The sequence below is a fragment of the Panicum virgatum genome, chromosome 1N (genome assembly GCF_016808335.1).
Source record: "Panicum virgatum strain AP13 chromosome 1N, P.virgatum_v5, whole genome shotgun sequence".
NCBI lineage: Eukaryota > Viridiplantae > Streptophyta > Magnoliopsida > Poales > Poaceae > Panicum > Panicum virgatum.
In genome coordinates, this window is record NC_053145.1 from 8,938,139 (window position 1) to 8,951,047 (window position 12,909).

Here is a 12,909-nt window from a genome sequence, read left to right on the forward strand (position 1 = left end):
TATATTAATAATGATATAAATAGTAATTTAGAATTTTATATTGGTGCACTTTAATATATTATTATAATTATATAGTTTAGATTAAGATTTATGAGTAATTCAACTTGTAATAATAATGACATAATTGGATACTTTATATGTAAATTTAGGGGTGTATTTGTATTATTTTTATAATGGCATAGATGGGTAATTTACACAAAGATTAGGGGGTTATTTAGATTTTTTTAATAATGGCATATGTGGGTAATTTAGATACATGTTTAGGGGGTTACTTTAGTCTATTTTCATAATGGCAGAGGTGTGTAATTTATTAGAAAAGATAACAGATCCAATGGTTGTTATAATTAGAGTTGTTGGATTGATAGCTGGATGTTTCTGATTTTTGTGAGAATTTATAGGATTTCTCTATTTTTTCAGAGTGTCCACCTAAAATCCTAGGTGGCTTCAATCACGTGAAGGCTCCAAAAAAAACCTCCAATTAGTAATAGTAAGATTTCTTCACAGATACGCATCACGCATCATTTGAAGTAACAGAAAAAAAAACTCGATCCGACTCGTTGTCAAGTCCGGTCGCCAACGAACGATCGGCCATCTTGTCTGGCCGAGTAAACAACGAAGATCTCAACCTCTAAAGAAGAGCGAGTGTGGATGTTGTGTGACACAAAGCCAGATGCTACACATCTACCAAAATACAGCAAGTGGCTCTCTAGCAGCATGGATCCTTCTCATTCCATAGGATGGCAGGAGCAGAGGGGGCTCTTCTTTTAAATTCAAATCCGTAGGGGAGGGCGAGGATCGGAGCCGGCATTTTAGTTTGCCGCGCTTTCCGAGGCAGATTCATCGGCAAAATCAAGGGCGCACTGCACTCTAATGTACCACCACCACCACTAGCTGAGAAGAGGGAGCCCGTTTGCTATTTAGATTACGGAAAAAGTTCCGACCTTAATCATTCATATGCGAATTACTAGTCAAAAGAGTTACAAGCATTCTTAGACTCTAGATCTCAGACCCGTGAGAGCTCTGTCTGAGATTAGGGCTGCCTGCCTCGAGCTTAGTTGCTGACGTGGACGGGTTTACCTGGGGCGCCGTGCCGCCATTAGCCAGTGGTGTCGATCGTAATCAAGTGGTTAGCGCCTCTCATGTGGCCTATTAATTGGGCCTCGGATGTCTCTCACGCAGCGGCGAAAACCATGAGGAGGGTGGACGCCGATCGAGCCCGTGTCATGCCCGCTTGGCGCCATGTGCGGAGGACCCTTCCTTATTCCGTGGGCAACGGCCGCTGCCGCCTGCCGCCGCGCCGATCTCGATCGGAACAGCTGTGCCGCCGCCGCCCCGACGTCTGTGAGTCTGTCTGGTAGACGAAGAGCCACGGTGGCGCATCGTACTGCACTGTTCTTGACGCTGATCGTTTGCGCATTGCCGTCAGTGAAATACTAGTGGTACAACTGAACGGCCATTTGTCGACGGAGAGGATGCGATCGTACCAGCTATAAAATTCTGTAATTCTACGGCTGTGGTTTCTTGCTCGGCTCCGGTAGTTACGGTAAAGTTTATTCTTCGGACAGTGCAAGGATTATAGCTCGCCGAGCAGCGGGCCCCGAGGCGCCGGCTTCTCTGCAATCTAGGAGGAGCCCTGGATGTTGTTCTTGGACCGAGAAAACTGGAACCCGAGTTGGGATCTCGATTTCCTCGAGACCAGTGATGAACCGGCTGTTAAAATTGTTTATCTCGCAGTTACAGCTTTCCACGAAGCGAAGCAATGGAGGCTGCACTCGGAAGCTTCTGAGCTGCCGTCGCCTGGCACCACGCGTACTGTTGCGATCAAGCAAAGCGTGCAGATTCGTGAGCCTTCCGAGGCGTGATCGAGTGGATTTGCAGTAGCAGCAACTTGTTTTTTGAGTTCTCGAGGGAGGAAGAAGAAGAACATCTGAGACGGACAGCTATTGAGGGAGTTTTAAAAGGGTGCTAGCTCAGCGCAAGAGTGCCTGATCAAGAACACGGGACCTATTCGAGCTTCAAACAAAGCCAAATAGAAATGTGCAGGTTTGGGAGGCCGTCAGGACATGTTGATGTTGTGGCAAGTACAGCTGCAGTACATGTCTGCAGCCTTGTGTTCTTGATGGTTTCAGCTTGTTTAATGGTTGACTTCAGCAGCCAGCGGTGTTTGCAGCTGACATCGATGAGCTTGGGATCATAGTCTGCAATTGTGAAATAAGTGTGTTCTAGCAGAGAAGGGAAGATCAAAACAGAGAAGTCAATGTGCAGACTGCAGAGAGATTTTGCAGTCATTTTATTGAGCCAGTCTCTGTTGTCGTTTTTCTCGTGCAAGCACAATACTTTGAGGATCATTTCTTGCCAAGTAGACACTAAATAATTTGATTCTTCTAGTCTTAATTTATTTTGTGAAAGCCGAATATATATATAAGGAATTACGATGGTACATAAAAGAAACTGCAATCAACAATATAAAAATCTGAAGAAGGGCCGAACTACAGAATAGAACACATTAGATTCTACAACTTTTTGACACAAGCATGGATTCCATTTGTTAACCTAGTACTGATTCAAAAAAGAAGTATTTTTACACAACCTGTCTCAATTCTTATTTCTTCAAATCAAATGAAGCAATTTTTTTTGAATCAAATGAAGTAAACTTAAATAAACTTTCTGTCCTAAGTTACTAGCTATGAATAATAATTGTCTCTGATTGACGCATTTCCAGCTCATTGGGTTCGAGCAGCGAATCAAGCTTGAACATAGGGGGTCAACCTCCAATTTTTGTCGGTTAAGCGATCCTTTAATAGCAATAGCACAGTTATCGTGGCTAATCATTCTTAGAGTTGACCTACGGAATCCCGGTTTCCAAAGCCATGGGCTGGTTTTGAGTGATTCAGAATCCTTTGTCCGTGGTGATCATGCGTTTGCCAGTTCAGGGTCTGTGGTGTGCTGACTAAGCATACCAAACCCTGCAGCATGTCAGTGCTGTTGCTTGCTGGTGAACCATCCCAATTGCCACCTGGGCTGTGTGTGTCCTCCAATTCTGCATATGCATCAGAACTTGCCACTGAAGATGATTGCATTGGAAGTTAGAAATGAAAAAGAAAATGTGCTCAGGACAACTAACTCCTTAATTGCACATGTTGCCTTGCCGGTTGTGTTGCTTAAAAATATCTCAGGAGTCAAACCTTGCTTGCTTCCTTGATGTCATGAGCATGGCACTGCCATCTCAGAAGGCAGAAGGAAGCTATGACTTGTGTACCCCTGGAATTACTGACAGCCTTCATGTCCAAATATTTTTTTTATATGTGATTTCCTATATCTTTAATAGTACGTAAATGCATAAGCTGAGGGCAGACATTATTATTATAAACGTCAGAACTGATAGGTGTCATTCTGTTTGCTGAATTCTGCTCAAGTGGAGGATCCTAGTCAGTTGATGCAAGGTGACTCACTGTGAGGCATTGCTTTCTATATTCATCAGAGTTGTCTGATGAATATTCTACTTGTGCATCCTTCATGCCTCTGTTTGTATATGTCATGTCATAGCACAGCATTGTGCATATATATCTTTTCAAACATATATTACTGGGATACTAGTGAGCTGCTGAAATGGAATCATGGAATATTAGCATCATCCATGCCATGCATCCATATTCTGATCTGCCACAGTTGAACTTTGGGATAGGCATGAGTATAGGCATGAGATGTGCCCTCCAAATATAGAATTGCAGAGGGGTTGTGATGGTGTAGGGGCCTCAAGGAGCAACAGAATCAGAGAGCATTATACTAATGGCCCCTTGTGGTGACTGGTGAGTAGGACAAAATGCTAGTGCCTGCCTGTGAGGCACCAGAGTGAGCTCCTGCTTCCTACCAGCCATCCCTTCCCTGCCATCAAGGGTTAGTTTGCATCTGAAAGCACCACCCTATCTCCTACGTGAACTGTGAACAATAATGCATCCAAGATGCTTTCTTTGATTTGTCCTCACCACCTCATTATCTTTTTCACTGCAAGATCATGCTTTTTTTTTTTGCCATTAGAAGTGCTGTTCCCTAAAGCAAGGGAACAGGCAATGCATAATAGAGTACAAACTGTACCCTTTCAGATTGTTGTCCTGAACAAAAGTTCATGCACCTAAATTCTACACCATCCTAATCTGCTCTTTCCCCACACCTTTCCAGGCCACCGTTGCGAAAAGAGCGTGCTTCGCTTCTCCTTACCACCACCGTCGACGACGATGATCGCATTGAGCCTTACTACGCATGTCGGTGGAGGATCGGATAGCCACCACGAACAAGAAGACAATGGGCATTGCCCTCAAGAACCTTTTAAACATGGGAACCCAGGCCCCAAAGATCTTGAAGCTACAGCCAGCTAAACAATAATTAGAGGCTTGTTGGAGCATTGGGTCACATGGCTCCCTCCTCTATTTTATGCACTAGGAGGTGCTAGGGCTGTAACTGCAAGTAACAAGGAATCCCTCCCCCCACATGCCTTTCCAGGGGACCAGAATTAACCCACATGACAAACAAGAAGCTGCTGCTGCAGCAGCTAGCCTCACCCTCACCCTCACCCCATCCCATCTCCATCTCACCTCACATTGTGAGCACCCAAATTATTGGGGATCCCTCAGAGGCAAGAGGACAGCAGGCAGGGCCCCCTTGCCAAAATGTCTGCAGCCCGATGGCCAGGCCAAACACTGATACGAACATAGCACCATTTATGCCATTTCGAGTGATTTTGGTGATTGAATGACAACGCAATCAATGGGACTAATATGATTGTTAAGATGACCATTCTCAGGATTTTAGGTTCAAGTGATGACAAAGAGAAGCGTAGCTAGTCCCGAAGGGCCGCCCCTACGGTGGTTCGGTCCAAAGGACAAGAATTGAAGAGACCGTGAAGAAATCTAAGTCAGCATCGGTGCATCCGATGGTTGTCGGATGATCCGATGGCCTGGCTTTTGATGCAAGTCTGTGAGGCACCGGTTGAACCGATGGATCCACGAAAGGCATCGGTGCATTGGGCATACCTTGTTCCAGAGACGATGTCAAGCGCCCAGGAGAAGATCCTTCAGCATCGGTTGAACCGGTGATGCATCGGTGCATACCATCGGTGTAATGACGTCAGCAGAAGAGTTGAGTGCTGTGAGTGACCGGTTTAACCGACGGCTAAGCATCGGATGAACCGGTGGTCACTGTGTCAGTTGACAGAAGCTCAACGGCTACTTCGGGTCTGAGAGTGACCGGATGAACCGACGCTACCCCTGCCAGAGACATCGGTTCATCCGATGATACGCAGATTTTCTGCTGACCGTTGGAGCAACGGCTACAAGACTTGGTGGCCTATATATACGCCTCACCCCGGCCATTTGAAGATTGCTGGAGTTGCTGGACATCCCACACACACCCAAGAACATCTCCAAGTCATACAAAAGTATCAAGATCATATCTTTAGCCCTTAGCACACTTTGAGAGTGTTGTGTAAAGGATTAGCTCTTAGTGAGTGAGATTGCAAGGTTTCGAGTCTTTGTGCTGTGGTTCATTAGCGAACCAAAACCAGAGCTTGGTGCGCCGGCACCTTGGAGCGTGAAGCTCGCCGGCAACGTCATCGACCCTCCGACTTGGTGTGGAGCGGCAACGACATCTTTGTGCGGGGGACGTGGAAACCCCCATCCTTTGTGGAGAAGCTCCTTAGTGGAACCCGGGGCCAAGGTGACCGTGATTGTGTTCACAGAAGAGACTTGGTGGCCGAGTAGCAATACTCTTAGTGAGTGCTACAACAACGTGGATGTAGGTGTGCCTTTGTGGCTAACCGAACCACGGGATAAACACCCGCGTCAAGAGTTTGCTATCTCCTATCCCGCTCCTTATGCTTCCGTATTTCATACTAGCAATTTGTATGCCTTTACTTTCATAGAGTAGTTTCTTGATAGGAAATGCTATAAGTTGCTAAACTCTTTTAGAATAGGGGTTTCACACTAGAACTACCTAGTTGCACATCTAAATAGCACGTTTTAGTTTAAGTTTTGTGCAAACTAGTTGAAGCCATAGGTCTAAGTTTTTATTAGTGCCTAATTCACCCCATCCCCCTCTTAGGCTAGAGCACCCAATCAATTTCAAACACGCACAAGGAAATGAGAGGAAGATGTCAAGATGTGCAGCAGCAGCAGCCAGCAGCTGCTGCAGTAAACTGAATTGCTCAGGCTGTAGCGTTTAGTGCAGGCTGAGGCTTATCAGGATCACCTGGTGAAAACGTGAGGGCTTGCTTGCATTGCCAATGCGTGGCAGCCATGGTGGTGGACTGGTGGTGGCGCTGCGGCACTGTGCGCCGGCCACCGGCCTCTGCTCTCTGCGCGTCAATGATTGATGGAATTGGTGGCGTTCCATTGGACCAGCGGCTTGGGATGCCGGGAAAGATGTGTACTTTTCCGGTGGATAGCATGTTCGCAGTGGTGGCCTGGGCTCACCGGCTGCTGCTGGCTGGCTCGGCTCCTGGCAAATATGGGCACTCCTCCAATCCTGGGACCGTTCGTCTTTTATCAGGCCTATCCACCGGAAACATCGCAATCCAGGCTAGCCTACGTATAATATCCTAGCCACCGTCCACAGTGGAGAGAGCAAATGAAGGAGCAAGTGTACTGTTTGGCACTGTAGATGCACTGTAGACAGTAAATATGTGAGGGGGCATAGGAAACGAGGAGGAGGAGGAGCAAATTTGCTCTTGCCGTTGTGGATAGCCTAAGGTGTGTATAGTTCCTTGATAGGTTCATCATCTTGCATTGCTCCTGGCCGGTGATGATGCAAGGGAATAAGTTCCAGCGTTTGCTGAGCTGAGCTGATCTCTCGGTGGTCATGTCGGAATTATCGAAAAATGTAATGGGTTAGAACTCTAAAGTTTTATGCTTCACCGTACCTTTCAGAAAAAAGAAAGAAATTTGATTTTAAAATTTCTGGTACTAGTCATCTTTCAGGAGAAAAAGAATTTAGACCTTGCAGTACACGTCACTCAGGTAGGCTAACTTGGTAAGAAAAATAGAGGAATATATTTATTTTGAGGCGAAAAACAGATGAATCTATTTATGTTGAGGTGAAAATAGAGGAATGCATACATTTCTAACTTCCTCATCATGTGGTTGGACCAGTGAACAACTAAATTTCATTTTCGTGATGGTCCAACGAATATACTGTCTTTTTTTCCATGGAACAACTGATCGCTGGAAAACGAAAGTGTTCGGACTACCGAGCACATGCAGGACTAATTCCCCCCTGAAATTGACGAATACTTTTGTCTTGTACCATGCCTCCCTATTACTCTCCTTCTGCTCTAAATTGTAAGTTATTCCAACTTTCTTGGAGAGTCAAAACATTTCAAATTTGACCAAATTATTCAATAAATTACAAACATTTATGATACCAAATAAGTATTATTAGATTCTTCATTAAATAAATTTTAATAGTATATCTATTTGGTGCTATTAATCTTTGCAATTTTCTGTAATTTTGTTCAAATATAAAAATAGTTTGACTCCCAAAAAAAAGTTAGAATGACTTACAATCTGAAACGAAGGAACTAGGATGCAAGTTTCTTTTCCTCTTAAGTAGAGATGAACCCAAGAAAACTAAGAAAATGTGAACGAGTTCGTCTGGATTTCAAAGCAGTGGAAATTTGACACAGTAAAATTTGTGACTTGTTCCAAAGAGAAAAAAAAATCACTGGAATGATGTTTGCCAACGCCAGAGTGGTCCATGGGAAATTTTTGCTAGCAGCCAAAGCTAAGGATCGGACGAAATGTGACAATGCCCTTAAGACTTCTTCCTGGCCATGATCTGTGGTCAACTGGTCATCTGCACTGAAATCAGCTGAGAAACTTTTGCGTTTGAAGGCAACGGGCGTCACAAAACCAGTAAAGCTTGGCAGGGAGCCACTCCGAAGGTTGGAAGAAGGCTGCTGCGTGCTTGGTCCGTTTCGTCAGCAAGAAGAAATACCCGTGGACCAAGCACGCGGTCACAACTCACGACCACAGTTAGCTAGCTTGGGGCTGAGTTCATACGAATCCTTTTGGGGGAGTCTTCTAAAAAAAAAGAATCCTTTGGGAGGAGAAATTCAAAGCGGTGGATAGGCCGGCTAGCATAGCTACAAAAAGATGCCACGCAAAGCGAAAATCACATATTGACTCTCTATGCGCATACTTTGTTTCGAAAAAGACGCATGATAACGACATTGGCGATAGCAACTAATTGAGGAAAAATGCGCGTTCCGAAGAGGTAGTTCGCCCACTCGCAACGGTCTAAGACAAACATTCTCATCTGAAAAGGAAATATGGTACCGTGGACTCAAGATGGATGGACCGCTACCGGATTGACAATCGCCTACTTCAAAAGTCCGACAAAACCCTTTCATACGAGTATCTCTCAAGATTACAAGAATAATTCAAGTTTCTCAAACCTCTAACGTGCCGAGAAAAGTCGTAATTACCACTCCGTCCATCCTGAATGCAAAGCATGCATTCAAAATTTGTCCTTGGATGTAAGATATTTTGAATTATTTTGGTTTGTCTAATTGGATGATTTTTTGTTGAAGTAGGCTCCTTGTCATTGTAAGTTGTAACTCAAAGGTACGTTGCGTCCTTTGCCCATCATCTCCTGATCTGTTCTGAAATCTCTAGATTTTTTTGTATTTGAAGAAATTTCTGAAAACTAGGTAAAATCTTACCCAAAATATTACATCGGCCCCACCATTCACTCACTGTGGAGTGTGGACTGCCAGAAATCTGGAACTTTTTTTTTGGGCGTGGAAGAACGGTGGAGGGGAAAGGAGAATAAAAAACAGGGTGGAGGAGGCAGGCTGTGGATCTTGCGGCGTTGTCTTGTCCGTTAGCGTAACTGTTGGGAATGCTGGTTGCGGCAGTGACAGCTAGCCCCCAAGGACAGGCACCAATCCCCGCCGCCCCCACCCCACCCCGGCTTGGCTGCTGCTGCTCCCCCGCCCCGGCCGGGCCCCACACGACATGTCCCCCACCGCGCGGCCCCACGCCTCACCACCTGGTTTCTTCCTGCCATCCGCCATGGGTCGGTTAATTCGCAGCATTTGCCACCAAATCAAGCCCCCGTTTATTTTGTTTTTCATTCAAAAAGATTATTCACTCCGTCTAATTTTTTTGTGTGTTTGTGGATAGCGTCTTGCTAATGCAATAAGCTGAGATTAGTTCCTATGCGTAGATATGATTTACATATAAATTTAGTACCAGTAGGAGTAGGATCGCGATTATTATCCGTGATCTAACCGGTTCCGATCTCGGGGCATAATGCTATGTCCATTGAAATCGAGACATGATGGTAGACAAAACCACGATTTGATATCATTAAGAAGGATCGCCAGAGACAAAACCACCATTCCTTATCATTAAGAAGGATCACCGGCCACCGACCGAAAGAGGCCGGTAGAAAGGGAGGAGGAATACCGTGTAGAAGGTGGGCAGACGCCACCGCATGCATTTCTCTGCCATCTCAAACTCCTCTTCTTCCATTTCTTTTTTTTCCATTGCATTTTCGTCTATACCAACGTAGGAGACTGGAGTAAACAAACCACTGTACAAAATACATAACACCGGGTGCCATGGCAAGCAAGGAACAAAAACAGGGAGGGGTGGTGGGGCCCTCCCCGTTGTGTGTCATCAAATCTTAAAAAAAGGCTGGGCCTGATCCGGTTTGTTAAGGAGGGCATTTTCGGGCAACCTGGGTGGGGCCCGAGGCGCAGGCTAGGACAAAAGGTTGGTGCTTCTTGGCTTTTAGTATCACTTGGCATATACACAGGGGGTGGCTGGGGATGGGCATTTCGGTCATTCTACACATGTCCTAGTATGTTTTTTTTTTCTGGCACCGGAGTGGCCCACAGCCCCTCATCCCCGGCCTCATGGAAACCTTTTTTTGTCAATTTCGACAAAAGAATGTGGGGGCTACGAGGCTGCCGGATCCGACGGCTGAGCTGAGCGCGGCCGGAAGATCACCGGCGCTCCGTACTGCGGGTAGAGGAGCAGCAGGACCGTCGGCGCGTGCACGTAGTTGGGCGAGGCCCGAATCTCGAAGCGCTGGATCAGGATCGCCATGGTGAGCTTGGCCTCCAGCCGGGCGAGGTTCTGGCCGACGCACATCCGGGAGCCGAGACCGAAGGGGATGAAGGCGAGCGGGTGCCTCGCCGCCCTGGCCGGGCCGCCGGCGAAGCGCGCGGGGTTGAACTGCGCCGCGTCCGGGCCCCAGAACCGCGCGTCGTGGTGGATGGCCATGATCGGGACGAGCAGCTCCATGTCGCGGGGGATCGTGCACCCGTCGGAGAGCTGGACGTCGGCCTTGGCGCGGCGGATCGTGGCCACCGCCGGCGGGTACAGCCGGAGGGTCTCGTTCATGATCATGCCGAGCTGCCGCCGCCACACGAGGAACACGGATGTCAGCGCCGGAAATGACCTGAATGCCCATTGTGGGAAAGGAAATTCGAAAAATCGACCGCTGCTCACCGTCTTGAGCTTGGGGAGGTGCTCCTTGGAGGGGAGCTCGTCTGGGCCGCACACGGCGAGGACCTCGCGGCGGGCGCGCTCCTGCCACTCCGGGTGCATGGCGAGGAGCACGGTGGCCCAGGTCAGGAGGTTCGTCGTGGTCTGCTTGCCGGCGAAGAAGAAGGTCTTGCATTCCTCCAGCATGTCCTCCACCGGGATCGCCGCCGCCTTCCTGTCGCCGGCATTGATCATGGCGCCGAGGAGGTCGCGGAAGGCGCCGTCGTCGCCGGCCTTCTCCGCCTCGGCCTCGTCGCGGCGCCGGGCGATGAGCCGGGTCAGGCTCCGCCGTATCTCCCTGTCCAGCTTCCACGACTGCCAGTTCTTCTTGGTCGGCAGGAACCTGGAACAGAGAGTATCTTTTTGGTCAGCCGCTGTCGTGGAGATGAGCAGAGGCGGGGTGTCGATCAATGGCGCCGGCGCCGGAGCCGGAGGGGGAGCGCTGCGTACCGGTAGCCGGGGACGAGGACCTTGCGGAAGGCCTCGGAGGCGAAGGCCATCAGGCGGCCCTGCATGGCGAACACGACGCGGCCGTCGTCGTAGCTGCGGCCGAAGGTGGCGCGCGTGATGGTCTCCTCCGTGACCGCCTGGAACCACTCGGCGACGTCCACCTCCACCTCGCCGGTCCCGCCGGCGGCCGCCATGGCGCGCCACTCCTCCGCCAGCGCCGCCACCGACCTGCCGACGTGGGGCACCAGCCGCTGCAAGGAACGAGGAAGACCAGCACCGAGGCGCGCGTCAGCCATCTCCGCCGGCGCACCAGCACTAGAAGATCGAGCAGGGCGCGGGGCACTCACGTTGAGGTTGTCCGGGTAGAAGGCGTCGGTGAGGACGCGGCGGTGGAGCGCCCACTTGTCGCCGTGGAGGCTGACGAGGCCGTCGCCCTCGAGCTGGCGTACGACGGGGTGCGCCTCGTAGCGGTCGAACGCCTCGGCGCGCGTGAGGAAGATCTCCCGCACCAGCTCCGGCTCTGCCACCGTGAGCCGCGGCGTCGGCCCGAACCAGATCAAGAACGTCGGCCCTGCACATGCGACACGCCGCCGATGAATCAATCAACCATCCGAAAAAAAAAAGAAGAAAAGGAAAAGACTTGTACTGCGCAGGTTTTCTCCCATGTGCTCCGCTCATGATCCAAACCCAGCCCCATTGAATGCAAGAAGCCAGCAGCCAGATGGGCAAGGCGAGCAGAGGGAGGACAAGAGCAGAGCTGCTGCAGCAATGGTAGGAGGAAGAGGGAGACGACGCAAATGGATAGATGGAGAGAGAGAAGCTGCGCTGTGCTGACAAGAAGAGACAAAAGCTGAGCCCCTGGGCGCAAACGGACAGGCACAGGGAGCAATTCTGCAGCAGGAGAGAGAGAGCTGGGAAAGCGGACAGGGATGGAACAGATCACGGAGGCGCAACCGAAACCGGCCAAAAAGATGAGCGAGCAATCAGGCGGCGGGGGGACGCGCGCGACACATGCCCGGCGACGCGACACATGGGCGAAAGCGAGAGGTGGGAGGAGGAGGAGGAGGGCACGCACCGTAGATCTTCCGCCAGTAGTGGTAGAAGGCGAGCACCCGGGGGAGCGCGTTGTGGGAGGTGGCCGGCGACATGGGCTTGGAGGAGGCCTCCGCCATGAGCGCCACCATCTCCCTCACGGACCCCAGCAGGAACCGGTACGGCGGGCCGCGCACGCCCTGCGCCGCGAAGTGCGCCTCCAGGCGCCGGGGCCGCCACCACAGCGCGTCCGCGACGCGCGCCGCCACGTGCAGCGCCAGCCACGCCGCCACGGCGAGCGCCGCCGCCGCGCGCCACGTCGGCCAGCCCGCGCCGGGCGCGTCCATCCCCTCCCCCATTGCCGCCGCCGCCGCCGGCCTCCGCTCCTCCTGCCCGCTCGCTCGCTCCCCTGTTTCTTGGGATGAAACAGGGCAGAGCTGGAGACGGAGAGATCGTTCGCTTGCTCCTGGTAATGGCCGCGCGTCTATCGTGACAGGCAGAGAGAGAGACAGGGGATTCGGGTTCGGGAGTAACGCAGGAAGGTGGTGGTAATGGCGGGGGGTTTTGGGATGAGAAGGGAAGGGAAGGCGAGGGAGGGAACGGGAGGGCGGTTATATAGGCCGCGTCCCGGCGGCGATGGGGCCGGAGAGCGCAGGGGGAAGGGAGGCAGGTGACTAGGCGAGCGAAGCGAGCGAGAAGGAGGCCGGAGGGGCGTGTTGTTTGGGAGAGCTTGGTGGGTTGGGAGGGTCAACGAGGTGGGCTTTCGGACTTTTGTTTAATTGACCATCTTGTTTGGATGGTGGTGTGGCTTGTGATGTTTCATACCTTCATGTTTGGTGGGGGAAAGAACAAAACATATTCGTCTCTCTTATCTTATTAA

General features: G+C 50.2%; 1 protein-coding gene across 1 annotated transcript; it reads right to left on the bottom strand.

Annotated features, from left to right (window-relative positions):
• Positions 1 to 9,518: 9,518 nt before the first annotated feature.
• LOC120655044 (cytochrome P450 734A2) lies at positions 9,519 to 12,672 on the bottom strand. Its single transcript, XM_039932768.1, has 5 exons — positions 12,073 to 12,672; positions 11,345 to 11,568; positions 10,998 to 11,248; positions 10,512 to 10,890; positions 9,519 to 10,415 (listed from the first exon to the last, which is right to left on the bottom strand). Exons 1-5 carry the CDS (start codon positions 12,386 to 12,388, stop codon positions 9,957 to 9,959), a joined length of 1,629 nt encoding a protein of 542 aa, XP_039788702.1. The 5' UTR covers positions 12,389 to 12,672; the 3' UTR covers positions 9,519 to 9,956.
• Between the last annotated feature and the right edge of the window lie 237 nt (positions 12,673 to 12,909).

Excerpts from the sequence above, each read along its gene's own strand:
- LOC120655044 (XM_039932768.1), bottom strand. The coding sequence starts at position 12,388 with ATGGGGGAGGGGATGGACGCGCCCGGCGCGGGCTGGCCGACGTGGCGC. Across the intron at positions 11,569-12,072 it reads CTACTGGCGGAAGATCTACG|GGCCGACGTTCTTGATCTGG; the intron begins GTGCGTGCCCTC and ends TCGCATGTGCAG. Across the intron at positions 11,249-11,344 it reads TCTACCCGGACAACCTCAAC|CGGCTGGTGCCCCACGTCGG; the intron begins GTGAGTGCCCCG and ends CGTTCCTTGCAG.